This window comes from Oncorhynchus mykiss, chromosome 1 (assembly GCF_057628025.1).
Source record: "Oncorhynchus mykiss isolate SJ-2025 chromosome 1, ASM5762802v1, whole genome shotgun sequence".
NCBI lineage: Eukaryota > Metazoa > Chordata > Actinopteri > Salmoniformes > Salmonidae > Oncorhynchus > Oncorhynchus mykiss.
Window position 1 is genome coordinate 38,438,347 of NC_143022.1, and position 21,988 is coordinate 38,460,334.

At 44.1% G+C, this 21,988-nt stretch overlaps 1 protein-coding gene across 4 annotated transcripts in view; it reads right to left on the reverse strand.

Moving 5' to 3' along the window:
- Window positions 1–224: 224 nt before the first annotated feature.
- The window catches only part of trim44 (TRIM family member 44), a 70,408-nt gene continuing 48,644 nt past the window's right edge, over window positions 225–21,988 (reverse strand). For all 4 annotated transcript variants that reach the window (XM_021600592.3, XM_021600554.3, XM_021600601.3 and 1 more), the window contains one exon: window positions 225–2,902. In XM_021600592.3, the coding sequence (XP_021456267.2) occupies window positions 2,818–2,902 (85 nt within the window). In that variant the 3' untranslated portion in view covers window positions 225–2,817. The remainder of the gene's footprint in view (window positions 2,903–21,988) is intronic.

A 21,988-nucleotide genomic window follows, 5' to 3' on the forward strand; every position in this document is an offset into this window, starting at 1 on the left:
GAATGAAAGGGTGCCATGAATCTTGATTAAGGAAAGACAGAAAATTACTCCCTTCCTTACCCAGCTCATCTACCCCTCCTTCCCTCCCTCCCCTACAAAGAAGTGCTGTTGAGGTGCCGAGAAGGACGGGTGATGGCAGATGTTTTGAGAAATGGACCTCACAGATGGAGGTGGAAAACACCACAGAACTTAGCTTGTCTAATAAATAATTAAGGGAGAAAATATGCTTGTGAAACAATTATTTGTCATTTCATTTATTAAGTCATTCAAGGCAACAGCATTAATAAAAAATTTCATATCCTGACTATTTACCTTTACTCTTACCATGATTGCTGAATCAAAATGAATCTATGTATATGTATATGTGTGTGTGTGTGTGTGTGTGTGTGTGTGTGTGTGTGTGTGTATATATATATATATATATATATATATATATACATACTATGTATACAAAACTATGTGGACAGCCCTTCAAATGAGTGGATTTGGCTATTTTAGCTACACCCGTTGCCTATACTGAAGAGCTCAGTGATTTTGAACGTGGCACCGTCATGGGATGCCACCTTTCCAACAAGTCATTTCGTCAAATTTCTGCCCTCCTAGAGCTGCCCTGGTCAAGTGTAAGTGCTGTTGCTGTGAAGTGGAAACATCTAGGAGCAACAAGGGCTCAACCGCGAAGTGGTCGGCAACACAAACTCACAGAACGGTACCGCCGAGTGCTGCCTCTGTAAGCAATGTCAGCCCAAGAACTGGTTGTAGGTAGCTTCATGAAATGGTTTTCCATGGCCATGCAGCCGCACGTAAGCCTAAGATCACCATGCGCAATGTCAAGCATTGGCTAGAGTGGTGTAAAGCCTGCCGCCATTGGACTCTGGAGCAGTGGAAATGCGTTCTCTGGAGTGATGAATCACTCTTCACCATCTGGCGGTACGCTGGACTAATCTGGGTTTGGAGGATGCCAGGAGAGCGCTACTTGCCCCAATGCATCGTGCCAACTGCAAAGTTTGGTGGAGGAGGAATCATGGTCTGGGGATTTTTTCCCATGGTTTTGGCTAGGCCCCTTAGTTCCAGCGAAGGGAACATCTGAACACTACAGCATACAATGACATTCTGTGCTTCCAACTTTGTGGCAACAGTTTGTGGAAGGCCCTTTCCTGTTTCAGCATGACAATTCCCCTGTGCACAAAGCGAGGTCCATACAGAAATGGTTTGACGAGATTGGTGTGGAAGAACTTGCCTGCACAGAGTCCTGATCTCAATCCCTTCGAACACCTTTGGGCTGAATTGGAACGCCGACTGCGAGCCTGGCCTAATCGCCCAACATCAGTGCCCAACCTCACTAATTCTATTGTGGCTGAATGGAAGTAAATCCCTGCAGCAACGTTCCAACACCAGAAGAGTGGAGGGTGTTAGTTATAGCAGCAAAGGGGGGATCAACACCATATTAATGCCCATGATTTTGGAATGAGATGTTCGACGAGCAGGTATCCACATACTTTTGGTCATGTAGTATATATATATACATACATACTTTTGGTCATGTAGTATATATATATATATATATATATATATATATATATATATATATATATATATATATATATATATATATATATATATATATATATATATATATATATATATATATATATATATACTACATGACCAAAAGTATGTATATATAAATAAATAAATATATATATATATATATATATATATATAACTTATTTTGTAGCAGTCATGAAATGATTATATATCTTTCTATTAATCATTTCATGACTGCTACAAAATAACATGATCCATTGGGTAGGGCTTGGTCCTGGTCACAACCCAAATCATATTGATTAGGTTAAAGGTTACTTTCTCCTTTTAAGACTAAATAGACCGCATCAAAATAAAAAAAAAACTTGTGTGTGATTATTGAATGACATGATGGAGTAAGACAAAGTACTGTGTGCAGTTAGTCGTCAGGAGTCAGGACTGCACTGTCTGTTGTACACTGCAGATTGTCTCGGGTAATGAGGCATGGTATTACAGAGAACGCTGACACTGCACAAAGAGCTATTACATACAGGCAAAATACACTTAGATTCCCCGTAACATGTACGCAGCAGCTCTCAGAAATCAATATGTGCCAACGCATCATCTGATGAGGAATCTGACAAACACAAGAGGAAGGAGGGGAGAGAATTTGAAGGTGAGGACAAACAAGAGAAGAGGAGAGCAGTTAGTAAGTACTAGGTTGTGTTTATACATCAAGGCAGATTTAAGACACTTGTGATATATTTCCCTTCAGAGTATAAAACAGGAACACCCACCTTGTCCTGTACATTCTATATTCCTCCTCTGATCTAAGGTGTTCTGTCAACTTATTTTGCCTGGCTTTTTTTTTGGTCAATGCTGCTTGTCATTACTAAATACATAGAAGAAATTAATGTAAAGCACAGCGTGTCACATTCAGAATTTCATGATCCAATCCTGACATCTGCTGGGTTTTAGCAGGTCCTCAGCTTTTCTACCTACACTCCTCACTGAGCACAGCTCACCAGACAAGGATCTGATTGAGTGTGAAAATTTTGCCTGACGGGAATAGATTGCAATCGACTCATGAACCTCAATTTAAAAAAAAGACTTAGCAGAGTTTTAAAAGTTCTGAAAGCAGAAAGAAAGAGCCATCCATTTTGTTACAGCCTTCTTCATTCTCACTCCATTTTCGTCAGACATGGAGAGGAGAATCTCTCTGGTTTTGTTGGTCTCCTGGACAGAAGTAGGAGGAAAGAGAGGAGTGGGAAGTGATCTGTGATTGGGAAGATGGTGTCAGGGGGCGTGTCCCATTGAGGATCTGGACCCACCCTCTCCATAGTCCCTGGGGTCCTGAGGGTCTCGTCTCGGCTCTGGGAGTCTGAAGGAACGAGACACACAAGAAGATCTGGTGAGAGGAACATCTCTTTTTTCTTTCTTTCTCTTTCTTTCTTTCTTTCTGTCTTTCTTTCTTTCTTTCTTTCTTTCTTTCTCTCACTCTCTCTGCCACACACACATACAAACATTTGTTTTACTATCCTTGTGGGCACCAAACAATTGACTCCCATTCAAAATCCCATTTTCCCTGACCCCTATCCCTATCCCTAACCTAACCTTAACCCCAAACCCTAAACCTAACTAATTCTAACCCTAACCACTAAGCCTAAAATGCCTTTTTCTTTGTGGGGACTAGTGAAATGTCCCCACTTGTCCAAATTTTCCTTGTTTTACTATCCTTGTGAGGACCCAAAAAACAGACACATTTGCGGGTGCATGCACAAACACTACAGTACATGTCACCAATCAAAAGTATTAGCTTGTATTATTTTGAGATGTTAAGTAGAAATGCTTTATTCTACTTAGTGGCTGTCGAGTGACGCAGGTAAAGTGATTGCCAAATTGGTGGAGCCTATTGCAATCAGAGACAGTGTGATAGATTCCATTCCACCGGGAACAGGCTGCACTAATCATATCCCCTAATTGGACAACCTTCTGAGGGTGACAGAATGACAGAACAGCCCTCCTCCCAGAGGGAGAAGGGAAGGGACAGGAAAAAAATACTTCTCTCTCCTCCTCTTTCCTCCCAGAGAGAGAGAGAAGCCAAGAAACAGACAGACCCCTCCTCATTTCTTCCTCCCCATTTCTGCACACTCATTCTCCTCTCTTTCCCTCTATATCCTTCCCTCTCTTCCTTCTGCCCACTTCCTACCCCCTGATCTCCTCCCAAAGACCACATCTTTGCTGGATCTCACTTTGTCTGAATTCAAACATCCCTCTCCTGCCTCTAGGACCTCCTCAGAGGCTACTACTCTGTTATCTCCTCTTTAACAACCCAACAGCCCTCTTCTGCCTCTAGGACCTCCTCAGAGGCTACTACTCTGTTCTCTCCTCTTTAACAACCCAACAGCCCTCTCCTGCCTCTAGGACCTCCTCAGAGGCTACTACTCTGCTCTCTCCTCCTTTAACAACCCAACAGCCCTCTCCTGCCTCTAGGACCTCCTCAGAGGCTACTACTCTGTTCTCTCCTCTTTAACAACCCAACAGCCCTCTCCTGCCTCTAGGACCTCCTCAGAGGCTACTACTCTGCTCTCTCCTCCTTTAACAACCCAACAGCCCTCTCCTGCCTCTAGGACCTCCTCAGAGGCTACTACTCTGTTCTATCTTCCTTTAACAACCCAACAGCCCTATCCTGCCTCTAGGACCTCCTCAGAGGCTACTACTTTGTTCTCTCCTCCTTTAACAACCCAGATATTTGGCCTTTCCCCCTCTCCTCCTCACTCTCTTGCTCCTCTCAGACTGTGGTGCAGCCTCAGGCAGCAGAGCAGCATATCCATGAAATCATCCTAATTTGTGGATGTTCATCACTCATTTCGTACCATATCTTACGAATTTCAAATCGTACAATATGTTATACATTTGCAATTTGTTGTGGCTAACATTAGCTAGGTTAGTGGTTAAGATTAGGGTTACGTTAAAAGTTAGGAATAAGTGTTAGGGGTTAAGGTTGGGGTTAGTGGAAGGGTTAGCTAACATGCTAAGTAGTTGCTAAGTAGCTAATTAGTCAAAATGCTAAAGTTGTCCATAATGTTATTCAACCTTTGGGTTGCTAGATCTTCACGTTATACGCTCACCTTCTTTTCGTTTTTTGATGTAACCTTCTGTCTTATGTAACCGTTTACTATGTTATGTCTTTTAGGGCAAGTTGTTGTTGTCTTTATATTTTTCTTCAACAAAGTCAGTGTGAAAGTATACACCTTCGCACCTCTGATGCCTGTTATACTCTAAACGCCTTTTCTCAGAGTGAGAGCAAGACAGAGAGAGAAGAGAGAGGTTTGCGAACACACACACACACACAGAGACACTGTTATCCCATGCCTGATATGAGGGGGAGAAGCCGTGTTTTGGGAGTAACTCAGAAAGTCTTATTTGTGTAAGGCAATTTCATCTTTCATCTCCAGTCAACCAAAAAGTCTCCCTGCTGTTTGATATGAAAATGTAATTATACATATATTCACATGGCTCCCCTACGGTGGGAAATTAACTATTTCTATTGCAATAGTCCTGGCTCAGCCCTTGGACGTAATAACTTATTTATTTCACCCGCAGGAGACAGGGCAGTACGTCAAGAGAGAGAACAGGGATAGCGTTAATAAGGAACAAAATGTCAGGATGAAGGGAGAAATATTCCCTACAAGGTTAGATTCCTGCTCTCTGCTTTTCCCTCTCTCTCTTTCTGTAAACGTGCACAAGTTTGTACACACCTCTCCTCCAACACCTCTCTTAGTCGCTCTCTTTCTTCCTTTCCCTTCACCACCACCACCACCCACTCCCTCCATCTTAAGTACCGTCTTACTGAGGACTAATGCAGTCCATGCATTATTGATTAACATCGATACGTTTTTCGTCCCTTTGCCTGTGATCGTGGCCTGCGGCTAGGGGGCACGTTGAGCTGTTAAGCCCAACGCGGGGCTCACTGTCTGGGGTCGGGAGAGTTCTGAGACCCCTGGGTGATGGATGCATAGATGGGGTCTCAATGGATGGGATCAGATGTGTATGTGTGCGAGAGACAAATGTGTATGTGAGAAAAAGAGCGTGCTCTAGGGGAAAGGGTTTCCAAAAAGTCTCTGAATCTTACTAACATCCACTGACTGTGTAAATTGGAAATGTCTCACCCTTCCTCTTAAAATGAACCAATTGTTCATTTTGGAAAACTTTGTTCTCCCCGCGAGGAACAGGGGGCAGGATCAAGCACGGTGTTGCTGACTTTGTTCTTTATTTTTTTTGGGGGGGGGGGCTGGGTTGCTGAGGCCTATAGAGACAGACAGAGAGGAAAGGAGAGAGGGAAGGAGGGGAGCTGTGGCCTGATTAAGTTTGATTCCCAGGATATGAGAAATTGCAGGGCTTCTAAGTCATCATCCGGAAATGCGCCCATCAGGCTCCAGCCTTGCCCCGTCAATCTAGCATTACTGCTCCGTGCATAATCAGACTGCGATACTCTGGAAAGGCTCAATGTGGGGGGGCAGGGGTGGCAGGGGTAGGGGAGGTGGGGGGCGAGGTCCCTACTGATTTAGCAGTACTTTAGTGCTTGAAGGCGACTGGGGGAAAGCGGGAGTAGTGGAGACACGAAGAGGAGAGGCTGATGAGGAGGGGACAGGGAAGTAACTTAGGTCTTTCCTGGTTAAGCATAGAGGTTGTCGGAGTGAGCACTTCACCAGAGCACCAGAGTAGAGACACTCATGCCAGTCATCCAAGTGGTAAATAAATATCCCCCATTTGCATTTCCAAACAGCGGTGATGCCGCCTGGGGAGAGAGGCCCATTTCTCAGGACCCTTGGGGCCTGTGAGGGAAGGGGGCTGTAATGAGAGAGGATCCTTAATGGTTATCGATAGGGCCTCCAGGACAGTCTCTTACCCTGGCTCTCCAGTAAGCACTGTACTCTGCCACTACTTAATGAAGTAAAACTTGAATCTTCTCCGGGATGATTTAACATCGCACACAGCTCTGAGACATGGACCAATCGAGAAGTAGATGGGGGAGTGATATAGGAAAGGAGGGAGAAAGGGATGAAGAGAGGATGAGAGGGAGTATGAGTGATGAAGATTGAGTTGAGGGTTATTAGCAAAAGAATGAGAGAAGAAAGAGAGAGAGAAAGAGAGTGAGCGAGAGAACAAAAGAGAGAGAGAGTCCAGATGGCAGTCCGTTGTGGAAAACGGAACCAGGAGTATGATGGGTAATTTGACATAGCAGAGTGAACACTCCACTGGGCCTAATTGGCCATTGTCCTGCGAGGCACTACATCCCTTTCCTCCTCTCTCTCTGTCTCTCATTCTCTTTATTTAGCGCTCTTCCTCTTTCCCTCTCTATCCTCTCTCCGTCTCCATGTCTGCCTCGCTCGCTCTCTCTCTCTCTCTCTCTCTCTATCCCCATCTCCCTCTCTCCATCCCACCCTCTCTGTCTCATGGTTAATGTCAGTAGATCTGTCCTCTTCCATCTGACATCTGCTATGTGTGAAATGTGTAATTTAGAAATGGCCCCTGCTCATCCACCTGTCCCTGGGAGACCCTGTGCCATCCCCCAGCACTTTGTACTGCAATCATCCTGCCACAGAGAATCTGAGCTGGGGATGGAGTGTGATGAGGGGAAATGCAGAGTGGAAGGAGGCGTTGGAGGGAGGGTAGGGAATAAGGGAAAGGGAGAGATGGAAAGGCAGAGAGGAAGACAAAGATATACTGTATCAGTGCTTCACATGAAGCTTGAGGAGGAAATGGATTCTCTGTCAGAGTGATTCAGAGGAAGCAGGAGGAACTACTATTATGTAAATTGGAGATTGTGTGTTTGTCAGCGCATAGCGTTTCATAGGTTGAAAGGGTGAGAGAGGATTTTGTAAATGTATGCTTTCACCACCGCGCCTCTAGATAAGAGCTGTCAATAGCGATTCAGTGCGCTGGATAAGAGTAGATATTCTTTCTATAAAAAGCTGTTATTGATATTGGAGTGTATTATAAACTGGAGCGGCTTGGTGATGCAACCTACCCCTGAGAGGGAGTGAACGCCTTCACGCCCATCCACCCACACATCATCTCCCTCCTCTTCACTTCACACCAGCCCACACACAAGCATGCACACTAAAATAGAGACAAAGAGTGAACAGACGGGCTAATAAAGCTGTGAAACAAAGCCGCAGAGGGAAAAATAACAAGAGTAGAGGGATATTTTTCCATGAGAAAAGAGATATCATCGCAAACCATTCAGTGATGCCTGACATAATTCCCAGAACATTCTTGAAAACAATTCCTTTGATAGAGCTACCTCACACCTAAGTTGCAGTAGAGAGAAAGTGAAAACGCAAAAGCTATCTAGCCACCAATCATGTCCTGAGTCGATGGAGAAGCCTGTCATGTGACGCACACACATACCATTCTATGTACTAACCATTCTGTAATCTCAGCCCACAGCCAGATAGATACTGCATTCCCTCTCATCCGTATCCATACATATATTTATACAGTACTGTCAAGGGTACAGCAATAGTGTACACCAATGGGAGAAGTGTGATGCTACAGGCAGAGGAGCATAGGATATGACCTTTAGTTTACATTGCATGTGATTGATGTGAGCAAAATGCTGCTCAGTGCAGTTGGAGATGAATCCATCTCATTAGCTTACTGATCCACAGCCTCCAGCCGCCCTGATTCCAGCTCATCTTCATACATGCCATTATGTAAAAATTTACATTATGAAATTCACTGGATACTACCACCCACTCGCCAGAAGAAATCCATGCAATCCCCCCACCATATGAAGTGTAGCATACATTAGCCTGAAAATGCCTCTGTGTGCTACCGGCTCTGAACCACAACTCTGGAACACACAAGGTCAGTGATGTGGAATTAAAACAAGCGTTGGTGATGTTTATCCAATAGAATAATCATTGAGGAGATGTGAGTTAGCAGCAGTTTTGCAGCCGGTATGAACACTTATCCACCCAGAGCCAATTTCCTGTGCGTGTCCGACAACGTACGCACCTGCCTTAATCGTTTACAGGAATTAACAAAGAGCCGTTCTGATAAGAGCATTAACTATTGTAAAGAGTCAATCTGACACAGGCTCATTTAGTGCTTTTACAATCACTTGTTGCCACAGGGAAAATTGAGGAATTAGCCTAATTGAGGGGAGTTGCATTGAGCAACACTGTCTCCGCCGCCTGCGTAGGCCGCAGAAATAAAATCTCTCATTAATTAGTAGTGTGAAATTTCATTTGGCGGCTCTGTGCTCCGGGGAGGGCTGTTAGTGTAGCGCGGCATCACGTGGCTGATAATTCCCCCATAAAGCTAATTTTCACAGAGATGTAAATAGATTGATAAACAATTAGAGAGCATTCAGCACATCCTGGATCAGCCGGCGCCTGCCTCCTATATCTCCTTCAGAGTCGTTAAAGTCCTATTAGGCAACTTAATTCATGTCTTAAAGAGCATCCTAGAGAAGATAGGAGAGAGAAGAAAAAACCCAAAAGTGGAGGGCCAGGTATAGAAAGAGGAGCCGGAGGGAGAGAGAGGTTTAGTTTATTCATTCGACCATTTAAAAAAAACGGCACACTTGAAACTTGAAAAGCCATACATGCACATGAGTAAAATCACGGAGGATAACACACAAAGTCTGGGACTTATTTTCATTGTGATCTTGAGACAAGATGACTAGGCAAGATCCAACACGGCTGCGCACAGTTTGACAGCGAGATAATAAAACATAAAAACAAAGAAGAAAACATCTCATCATTGCAGTTGCATCGTAAGGTACATTCAAACAGAGCACATCAAACTGTTAACTGTATTTTTAAAGTTGCCCAGAGAGGACATCGTTTTTATGGGCAGAGCCAACACATTCTACTCTGAGGTTCCAGTATACAAGAAAGTACCTTTCCCAGCATTACTCTTGAACCTGTATAAGCACACATCAGCAACACCTGATCTGGTGCTGTGATTGTGTGCATCCCTAACATGGGGAAAGTAATCAGTTAGATATCTGGGCGCAGAACCATAAATTCTCCTGTAAACCAAACCCAGTCTAAATCTGGGACACCCTAGCCTCAACAGGCAGCCAGTTGAGTTCCTGAAAGCAGCTCCTGCCTATGTAAGCATGTGGACTCACCTTCAATACTACCCTGATCAGCTTATTCTGAACTATCTGGAGCTTCCCCCCAATCTGGATAAGCCCCCAAACCAGGAAGTACTAGCGTAGTCAAAACGGCATTGAATGAGGGTAGTTGCTAGCACTATCATGGAGTACTTATCAAGCAGATTGGACTTTCTAGCCACAAACTTAGTCCAGGCATGAACCTTTCCTAGCACTTTAGTGGCCATGCTCACACCTCCCAAACTCCCTAACTCCACTCTGACTTCCGAGGACCTACACAATTTAGGTCTGGATCCAAAAGTAATGGCCTCAGTTTTACCTAAGTGCAGAGATAGCAATTGGCTTGGAGATAATAAGCTAATGTTAGTAAGCTATGTGCAAACTATCCTCTCCAACAAAGTTTTACTTTTATGAGACACCAGAAGTGTAGAGCCATCCGCATAAAAGGAAAAGACGGAAAGAACAAGCATATTTCATATCGTTTATATACAGTAAAAACAGTAGAGGTTTCAGTTTGGAAATTAGACAGTGGTTAACTGTATCAAAGGCCTTCTGTAGGTCAAGCAGTACCAATCCACAGCGTTTTCCCTCATCAAACTCTTTCCTGATGTAGTCAGTCAAGTAAAGTCAAATTGAATCAGTGTAATAGGTTTTTTTTAAACCACGACTGAAAATCATACATTAGACTTAGCTTTTTTTTTAAACATTTATAAATATCTCATGTTCAACTCTCTCCAGGATCTTTGATGTTATACTGAGGATAGATACAGGCCTATAGTTCCCAGGGTGAGACTTGATCCCCTTCCTATACAGAGGTATAACTTTAGTGTGTTACATGTCCCTAGGAAAGATGCCTTGTTCAAGAGAGAGATTAATGATATGCGTAATACAAGGGGAAATTTGCTCAGCAGAATCTCTAAGAAACCTTGCAGGAATATTATCCAGGCCTTTGGCTTTGGAGCATTTAAGCTCTGCTAATATACAGGCTACTTTGGTTGTTGCTACCTTTGCAAAAGAAAAACGTTTTAGCTGAACCCCTAACTCTGCATAATACTCCTTGACTTGGGTGTTTCCATACAAACCAGAATTGGTGATCAGCTTGCTAACCAGCTTGCTGGCAACAGACGTAAATAAAGAGTTGAATTCATTGGCATCCTCTGCTTTTCATATACCATCTCCCCCCTGATGTTCAGTCCAATACGGTTTAGTTTGTTTTTGGTAGTACTACAGCCTAGTTCCTTACATTATTTCTAAAGCTTTTTAGGGTCATTTTTGTTCTCAATTATTTTCTCAGCAAAGTAACCCCTCTTAGCTTCATCCATCCTGCTCTGTGCTTCATTTCTGTTATGTTTATAAGGGAGAAAATCTGGCTGCTCTTGAGAGTTCCTTTTTCCTTGCTTTAATAGATTCTAGAATCTCATGATTAAACCAAGGAATAGATCTCAGCTTTACTCTGACCCATCTAATGGGAACCACCACATTCACCACCTCAAGGAATCTACATTTAAAGGCTTCCCAGGCACTGTCTACCCCTACACTATCCAGCACAGATGCCCATACAATTTTACCCTCTTGCGCCCTAAATATTTCAACATGGTATTTTTTTTTAGTTCATTTGATTCAAATAGTTTTGTGACACTTAACAATATCTTGAAAAACCCACCTTGTGCAAAATTTAATAAAATGATCACTGATTCCATAGACTATTACTCTGCAATATTTTGGATTTATCAGACACCAATATTAAGTAAATCATACTTTGCACTGTTTCACATACCCTGGTGGGTACAGTACACTGACAGCAAAGGTAAGTTTCATTGAGCCCATGCCCAAAGCTAGGATCGCTGTATTTTAGATGAATCCACTGCGTGTATTCCAAACATACCAGAGCTTTGCTGTTACTCTAACCCAATGTTCGCAGGAGGTGCATGACTGCATAGGCCGTTTGTGTTCATGATAAACTGAGGCATTGATGTATATCACCTGATAAGAGAAGGCATAGAGTTATTATAAGATCTCCATTAATTTGAGATTTCAGACTGGCCTTGGATGATCGTTTTGATATATAACATTCCTTCCAAATCCGAAGTGTGGGATGCCATCAGAAGTGTTGGCATGACAGAAGTTACTGAGAATGTATCGTTCTTTAATGTAGAGTAAAGTAAAAAAAGTGCTGCCACCATGCCGAACTTGCCAATAGCCATCTGGCCTTGCCGAGAGACAGAGAGAGAGATAGGGGAGAGAACAATCATCTCTAATGGAAGTGATGGATCAGGCCTGAAAGGCAGACAATATTTGTTTCATTCTCCACCATAGTTCTATTTGGGGCCAAATGGAGAAATGGAGCATATCAGTGCCTCCAGTAATGCTGTAGTATAATGCAGGACAATGTGCCGGGATCCCCGGCAGTGTGTTCTGCAGCCTGCAGAACACACTAGACAGCCTGGAAATGAGGAAGTGAAGGAAGGACCCGTAACAACCAAGGTCTTGGTGCTGAAGCCCTCTCTGTTTACAATGAACTATAAAGACTGTCCCCATAGTGCTGCAATGCCATTTGGTCCTGGGTTTCATTGGGACTGCATATGAGAACAGGGCCTGAAGCGGTATGGTACTGCACTACTAACTAGCTCCCAGACGATGACAGTATAGGTTGTGTCCCAAATGGCAGCCTATTCCCTATATAGTCCACTACTTTTGACCAGGGCTCTGGTCAAAAGTAGCGCACTATGTAAGGAACAGGGTGACATTTGGGGTGCAGTAGTGACTGTAGAGTATAGAGTTCCACCATGTGTCAGAGGGTAACAGAGTAGAGGCTCTAATCAGCTTGGACAAGCCATTCTTATGGAACTGCTGAGCTGTCACACTACGATCACACTGCATTCCGGAACATTGCTAAAATTATAAGCTCTAGAATGTGGTTGAATGGAGAAAAAGTCCTTCGGAGTGACAAGGGGGTGGTAGAATTATTGAATTAGAGCAGGGATGGACTTTGATTTACTGAATCAGCTGATTCGGAGAAGGGCTGGAACAAAATCCTTCGTACCCAGTCAGTGCTCCAGGAGGAGGGTTGGGCACGCCGGAATTTTAGTTTTGTGTGGGCTCCACCCCTGGAATAGGTATTTGTATCTTTCTGCGGTATACTCTGACATTTCTACAGAGGAGAGCAGAGTTTGGAGGAACCTTTGTCATTTCTCTCCAGCTTCTTGAAACAAGGTTTATTTTCCTCTCAGTTTAAAAAGCCTCTTTCTTCACCACTGCTCTAAATATACCTTAAACTTCCCTTCAAAAAGCTGGAGTGTCAAGGCCAGCAAAGAGAAAAACTATTTAGAGCCAGATAAACTTTTATCTATCCCTCTATTGAACAACACCTCAAGTGTGTTGAGAAACCATATCAATAGCTAACAGGGGATAAATAACAGTGAAACCCTGCCCTATCCCTACACTCTTCCTCCCCACCACCCCCCTCCTCCCAGAGCCATCAATCCTGCTCTACTAGAAGTGGCTCTGCTAGAGGTGGACTCCCCCTGGTTTTATTTGCATATCTGTCCCATGTGATGTATGGGAGTCGTTCTAGGCTGGGCCATTATGAAGAGTGACTGGTCACAGTGCCCACGCTCCCACGAACACACTCGGCAGACTGGCACAGCTGCGTCCCGCCCTCATCTCCCTCCCTAACGGTGGACTACTGTCGCCGCCACCATGGAAAAAAAACAACAATTGCCCAGGTGCCGAGGCAAGCTGTCCGGGAATGCCTTGGAATGCTGTGTCTGTGTGTGCTGTGTCTCTGAGCGATGTCATGGAAAGGACTTTTCCCCATTCTCTCCCTTCATCAGAGATGGAGAGATGGTAGAAGACCATATGGCAGCAGAGGAAGAAAAGAAGGAGAGATTAAAAGAGAGAGAAAGAGAGAGAGTGTGACGGAGAAGAGACAGCCTGGCTAAGTCTTCTGTTATGTGAACGCTGCCCATCCAAGTTCTGTCATCCACACGTACATAGCCTAAGTCTGAAGGACACAAAGGAAGACTAGCATCCTCTCTGCCTGCTGCCTGCCTGTATACTGCCGTCACAACCCTTTTCTCCTGATAAACATTCCCTGTCCCTCAGTTCCACTTGTCCTCTCAAAAAAACAAACACAGAATTAGAACCTTCGCCCAGAATACTTACCACTGGGGATATCACATGTTTAATGTTTGAGCATACAATCCTGTGCTAATGATGAATACAATAGAAAGAAGTGAATACAATAGAATAGAGCTGTGTTGACGGGTCCCTGTAGTTGTGTGTTCCTGCAGTAGCAGCAGTAGACTCGACAGTAGGTCAGAGACCTGGCAATGTGGTGCCAAGACAACAACCTCTCACTCAATGTGAGCAAGACAAAGGAGCTGATCGTGGACTACAGGAAAAGGAAGGCCGAACAGGCCTCCATTAACATCAACAGGGCCGTATGTGGAGCTGGGCGAGAGTTTCAACATCACCAACAAACTATCATGGTCCAAACACACCAAGACAGTCGTGAAGAGGGCACGACAAAACCTATTCCCCCTCAGGAGACTGAAAAGATTTGGCATGGGTTCCCAGATCCTCAAAAAGTTCTACAGCTGCACCATCGAGCGCATCCTGACCGGTTGCATCTCCGCCTGGTATGGCAACTGCGCTGATCTGACCATAAGGCGCTACAGAGGGTAGTGCGTACGGCCCAGTACATCACTGGGGCCAAGCTTCCTGCCAACCAGGACCTCTATAATAGGAGGTGTCAGAGGAAGGCCCCCAAAATTGTCAAAGACTCCAGTCACCCAAGTTATAGACTGTTTCCTCTGCTGCCGCACGGCAAGCTGTACCGGATCGCCAAGTCTAGGACCAAAAGGCTTCTTAACCCCGTCCATTTGCTTTGTACACTGCTGCTACTCACTGTTTATTATCTAACCTGTACCCCTGCACATTGACTCGTTACCGGTACCCCCTGTATATAGCCTCGTTATTGTTATTTTACTGTGTTACTTTTACCTTTTGTTTATTTGGTTAACTCTTGAACTGCACTGTTGGTTAAGGGCTTGTAAGTAAGCATTTCAAGGTAAGGTCTACACTCATCGGTGCGTGTGACAAATACAATTTGATTTGATTTGACACTGAGCTGGGACAGGAGCAGAAAGAGAAACAGACACTTTCACTGGGCCCTGACAGCTCCACAGTGCTAGTTGGATGACTAATACATTTTTATGGGTGCTAATGCATCTTGTAAAACATCTGTCATAAATGCCTGCCAGCCCCTGGAACTAATATTCCCCCCATTATATTTTATCATAGCACAAGACAGAAGGCAATTTCAGTGTTTTGGGAAATCCAGTGGCCTGTCCATCCATGCCTATAAGTTAAAACACAACCCCCCCTCCCCAGACAAACACCTTCAGTGGAGGCTAGGAGGGAAACAACACTACACTGTCATTTAAATCAGGACCAAGCCCGCAGCAACCACCAAACCTTTACATATATATTTTTCCTATACGAAGATATTTCTCACCTACCACCAGAAATATGGAGAAAAAAAATACCTCTAAAATGTCATTCAAACAAAGAAAAACTGATCTGTAATCTCCCTCAACACCCCTCGCACCATCCAATGCAAAAGAGAGAAAAAACAAAGTCCAATAGTAAAAGAGAAAGAAGCTTTTCTTGATGTGTGACCAGTGAGAGGTGGTGTGCTATGTGGTGTGCATACTAACACTCCTCTATAGTAGGGTAATTAAGAACCGTCTCCCTTCACACTCCTCCCGTTCTTTACATTCCACTCAAGGTTGCCTTCTCCCGCCGCTGCCGAATACTGATACTGATGTGCTAGGCAACATAACGCCACAGCAACACATAAATTGCAACAGTGACAGCGCCTGTCGGGAGGCTGCTGAATTAAACATGACCATGACAACCTTCGTGCTCTCCCTCTCTCTCTTTGCGCTCTCTCCAGCAGAGGAATGGAGGCAGTAAAAGAGGAAAGGATGAGAGAAGAGACAGGCATCTTCGGCCCTTCCACTCTGCTGAGCCTGGGGTCCGTGAGCCGTGTGTTGTGATGTCACACGATTCAGCGGGCCCCCGTCTGCATGTAACAGTGTTAACAGTATATTGGTGGTGTAGTGGGCCGGGAGGGAGCAGGGCTAGGAGATGAGGCGGTGTGATATGGTTCTGCTGCTGCCGTGTTGACAGGTCATAGCGAGGGGCAGGATTCATCAGCCTTTGTTCAGCTCACCACTATCACCCCGCCAACATCTCCACTGAGCTGACACCAGACCTGGAACCCTACCCCGGGGTGTCAGACTGTGTGTATGTTTGTGTGTGAGAGAGAGGGAGAGGGGCACAGTGAGCATCGTCTTCATGTGGCTGAAGGAAGGAATATTTTACATCAGGCTCAAGAAGTATGTGTGCATGTTGTGTTTAGTACTTGGGAATGCAATAAATAATGTTTGTGTGTTCTGTAACTTCTAGAGTGGTGTGTGTGTGTGGGATTACCCTTAACAGAGATACGGGGTGACAGTCTGCTTTGGGAAAACCACTGGCACTCAAAGAGAGAGAGATTGCAACTTTGTTGTCTGTATCGGTTTCTGTATGTGACAGAGGAGGGACTGTTATACTTATTTTACTAAGTCACATCACCCAGTTATTCCAACTCAACCCTCTGTCTCAGTAAACACTGAAGCAGGCATTCACGGTCTTTTACCCAAGATTCTACCAGCCTGGAGACTGAGACTGCTAGATTGACTGGCATCTCCTAGTTTGAGTGGTTGACATACGTGGCCAGTGTTCAGTTAGCCATCATAGCCCATTACAAACCATTAAATGTTCTCCATCGTTCCTGCGTCAGCTCCTTACCGATGGCGATGCCATCTGGTCTCGTCAAGCTGTACCAGAACGACTCCCTATAGACGATGACTAGTGTTTGATGGAGTCACACTGTACACACAGAATCACAACACATCTGTGTTCTACTATACACTGCTCCTATCTTCTCCAGCAGTCTACCTCTCTCATATAGGCTCTCTCTCTCTCTGACACGCACTCTCCATTTTCAGTCTGTCTTAAGCTCACTTCATTTCTTACTCCCTCGCTCTCCCTCCTCAACAGCCCAGTCTTTCAAGCTAGTGCTGACAACGAGTGGCATGATTACTTTCCAGGAAAGGAGAGCAGACTAAAAGAGGAGAGCAGAACCTTTTAATGAGCAGGTGCAGAGAGAAAGAGACAAAGAACAAACAAATGAGAAAGGATGAGTGTTTCACAAAAACAAACCATCAACGTTGTGATTAACCAGCAACCAAACAAAATAAATATTCAGATATAATGTATTAGAGCCACAATTTGGAGTCTGTTTCAGCCCAAAAGCAGCGCCACTACTTGGTTTGGAACAGAACAAGCTAAACATACAACCACTCAATTTAATTGACAGAGCTGCGGATGCAAGGACTGACAGTCCATGCAGTCAAAACAGAAACAATCCGTTAATACATTTGGAGTTTGATAGGGTCAAACAGTTGTACTGAGCTCATGAGGTATTCATAAACAGTACATGGACTTGGTAGGAAGTGTAATACTTGGTAACATATTGGATACCACAAGCTTATCAGCAAGGGTATCACTGGAAGCAGATATAACTCAATGTGCAACACAGGAGAAGATAGCAAACTGTTTAAACCACCGTACATGGTGAAGTTGGCTGTCAGACTAAGTTATTGTTGTTGTCTTGTGCACTGGAGCCCTATGAGATATGATTCACCAGGCTTGCTCCCATTTTTCATGCCCTGTCCTTCTATATTACCCCGTGCCCAGAAAGCTTACCCCCCCATTTTACCATCTCCCCTCTTTCCCTTCTCTATTCTGAGTTAAACATGATCTCTCCTTTCTTGAATAGTTAAAGCGGTAACTGGGGGTATATATATTAATATTTTAAGTTATCCTCTTGATTCCCTTGTTAAATAGTTAAAGTGCATCCTCTTCTGGCTCCTTTTCAATGTCAGCAGAAAACTTTAACGGATTTCAAATGAATTAGATATAAATAGATATACTTAACTGACGAACCGACAAACACGCACTAACACACACAGAACTACTGTAGACAATCCATCATTTATAGCCACTATAGATTTGAAACATTAAAGGGATACTTCGGGATTTTGGCAATGATGCCCTTTAGCCCCGAGTCAGATGAACTCGTGAATACCATTTTTATGTCTCTGTGTGCAGTTTTAAAGGAATTTGCTAACTAGCTTTAGCACAATTGCTGACTAGCGTTATCGCAATGACTGGAAGTCTACGGGAACTTCTAGCATTCTAGCTGTTCCTGTAGACTTCCAGTCATTGTGCTAATGCTAGTTAGCATTTGTTCGCAAAACTACCTCTAACTTCCTTCACACAACGCAGAGATAAAAATGATATCCACGAGTTCATCTGACTCTGGGGAAGTAGATACATCCCGAAGTATCCCTTTAATGTTTCAAGCCTATAGTGCCTATAAATAATGAATTGTCTGCAGTATTTGTGTGTGTGTCGGTTCGTCAGTTAAGTATATCTAAACAGTGTGTTTGCCTACTCATTCATTTGAAAGCAGTTATCCTCACAGTTTTCTGCTGCTATTTAAAAGGAGCCAGAAGAGAATGCACTTTAACAATTTTACTGCCAGAATCCCTTAATAATACATTGCCCAAAGTATCCATTAAAACTAACCATATTTCATTGAATTTTATTGAGCAAGGATAATCCACTCAGTAACACTTGCCACTGTTTTCTTAGGAGTTCTGGGATCAAAGTCCAGGCAGATAACTAGTCTGAGATTGGCACTTTACACCTCCCTTCTTCTTACTGGGGATGATAGTCAACACAGAACAACACACATGACCAGAGTCTATTATTTACTCCAACCCCTAGGATTCAAAACTTAACTCCACAGACTATATCTAGCTATGGTTGTTTAAAGTCTACCTCTCTACAACTCAACAAAATCTGAGCTCCTCCACATCCATTATAAAGCCAGACACTTTCAGTCACATCTTTTATCAAAATATATTATTGTCAACTGCACCATTTTCTTGATGTGCGAGAATACAATCTTATGATTCAGATTCTGACATTTCAGAAACTCTATTAATCTAAAAAGCTTTACATTTTCCAATCCGCTTTAAGCAGCACTACCCTTTCCATTTAGGTCCACATCTCTTCAGAATGGCTGAACAGGGGAACAAAATACAAAACCATAATGTACGAGTTGCTATGGCAACTCCCAAGGTTAAATTGTGATTGTTATCGGAAGCCTTGTGGTAAATTGACCTTTTTTGCATTCCAGTTAACCCTGAGATAAACATTTTAAAAAGATCACGCAAGACACCCGAGCACGCACGCACGCACGCACGCACGCACACAGGTTTAAGATTAGAGCTGCTGTGGCTGTCTGTCATTCGATAGTGGACCTCAAAGTGAGTACCAGTGACATGAACCTAAAGAAGTCTGTGGGTTGTGTGTAGTACATGTGACTCTTTCGATTAATAATGCATATTTATTTGTGGTGTGACATTCAGTGAGTGGTGTGTGTGAGTGTGTATATATGTGCTTGCACAGAGAACAGTGTTATGTCAGTGTGTGTGTTAGTGCACACATGCCAGTGCATGTTTAGCAGGATAGTGTAGAGGGTGAAGTGTGGGATGCGAGATCCACAGTCCCATTGGAATGTGAAAGGAAAGGAGTGTGATCCTCCATCATCATCCACAGCAGCCAGCTGGGCCTTGTTACTCACGCACGCATGCACGCAAGGACGCACGGACGCCACACACACACGCACCAGCAGTCACTTAAACCATGTTGGCTGGTGTTTCCAACTACAGCCACTTAAATTATTAAGTGAGGGCATGTTGATTACACCGCGGCATACAGTTACACACAGTAAGACACACACACGTTCACGCGCACACACACACACAAATGTGATGGGATAATGGAGAGGGGGAGGAGGCTGCAGTGCCTTTGTTCTCTCTGGGGATTGTAAATATTTCATTAGCGGAAACCAAGCTCTGTGTTTCCATCTCAGGGGTCTTTCCCCAGCCCTCTACCACTTAACTCCTCTCTTTCCTCCCTTCCACCCATCTGGTTGACCCTCTGAAGGGCAAAGGGCTCAACATAGTTTCTAAAGCTGAGCCAAATCATCTCAACACCACACCCTTCCCTCTCCTAACCCTGGATGTGTTGACTGAACATCAGGAGGGCAACGCCAGAGAGATACCACTTCCTCTTCCTGTACAGCCTTGCCAGCACAACCAAAACACTACTAACTAACCATCCATTCAAGGAGAGAAAGATCACAACAGCAACCGATTTCACAGTTCAGGCTGTGTGTGTTACAACAATGTCTTGGAGTTAGTAGCGTATGTGAGAGCGAGCGAGTGAGAACGAGAGAGCGAGTGAGAACAAGAGAGCAGGTGGGGGGGTGAGGGAGATAGCCAGGGGGAGAGAGTGAGAGAGAGCGCAAGGGATGGAGAAAAGGAGCAAGAGAGAGAAGAGTATGTGTGATTACATAAAGGCTCTGGTGAGAGCACTAGCCCTTAGCCCTGCAATCGCTACTCTCCGAGGTAACGCTATTTCTGCTCAGGTCTTATTCATGATAAAACAGAGGAAATGGGTGTGTATGCACGCGCACAGGTCCCACGCATGAAAAAGCGGGTCTGGAAATCAGGGTGCATTGCATGGCTCCAGAGAAAGACCATAGCGATGTGACAGAGTGGAGGAATAAGTGGAGGGACCTCCTATCATCCTTATAAGTGCCAGACTCCCCAGCGTGCCTTATCATATTAGTGTGATTACACTGCATGATTTATATGCTTGCCAAGCCTCCCCTGCTAAGCAGACTTTCTGCACATCACAGTCCCGTAACTCTTTCTGACACACATATCTTCGTCACAACTGGGGTTGTAAAGTGATGGTACATTACTGGAAACTTTTGAAGTCACAAGACATGTACAGTGGGGCAAAAAAGTATTTAGTCAGCCACCAATTGTGCAAGTTCTCCCACTTAAAAAGATGAGGCCTGTAATTTTCATCATAGGTACACTTCATAGGTACACTATGACAGACAAAATGAGAAAAAAAATCCAGAAAATCACATTGTAGGATTATTTATGAATTTATTTGCAAATTATGGTGGAAAATAAGTATTTGGTCAATAACAAAAATGTATCTCAATACTTTGTTATATACCCTTTGTTGGCAATGACAGAGGTCAAACGTTTTCTGTAAGTCTTCACAAGGTTTTCACACACTGTTGCTGGTATTTTGGCCCATTCCTCCATGCAGATCTCCTCTAGAGCAGTGATGTTTTGGGGCTGTTGCTGGGCAACACGGACTTTCAACTCCCTCCAAAGATTTTCTATGGGGTTTAGATCTGGAGACTGGCTAGGCCACTCCAGGACCTTGAAATGCTTCTTACGAAGCCACTCCTTCGTTGCCCGGGCGGTGTGTTTGGGATCATTGTCATGCTGAAAGACCTAGCCACATTTCATCTTCAATGCCCTTGCTGATGGAAGGAGGTTTTCACTCAAAGTCTCACGATACATGGCCCCATTCATTCTTTCCTTTACACAGATCAGTCGTCCTGGTCCCTTTGCAGAAAAACAGCCCCAAAGCATAATGTTTCCACCCCCATGCTTCACAGTAGGTATGGTGTTCTTTGGATGCAACTCAGCATTCTTTGTCCTCCAAACACGACAAGTTGAGTTTTTACCAAAAGTTATATTTTGGTTTCATCTGACCATATGACATTCTCCTAATCTTTTTCTGGATCATCCAAATGCTCTCTAGCAAACTTCAGACGGGCCTGGACATGTACTGGCTTAAGCAGGGGGACACGTCTGGCACTGCAGGATTTGAGTCCCTGGCAGCGTAGTGTGTTACTGATGGTAGGCTTTGTTACTTTGGTCTCAGCTCTCTGCAGGTCATTCACTAGGTCGCCCCCCCGTGTGGTTCTGGGATTTTTGCTCACCATTCTTGTGATCATTTTGACCCCACGGGGTGAGATCTTGCGTGGAGCCCCAGATCGAGGGAGATTATCAGTGGTCTTGTATGTCTTCCATTTCCTAATAATTGCTCACACAGTTGATTTCTTCAAACCAAGCTGCTTACCTATTGCAGATTCAGTTTTCCCAGCCTGGTACAGGTCTACAATTTTGTTTCTGGTGTCCTTTGACAGCTTTGATCTTGGCCATAGTGGAGTTTGGAGTTTGACTGTTTAAGGATGTGGACAGGTGTCTTTTATACTGATAACAAGTTCAAACAGGTGCCATTAATACAGGTAGCGAGTGGAGGACAGAAGAG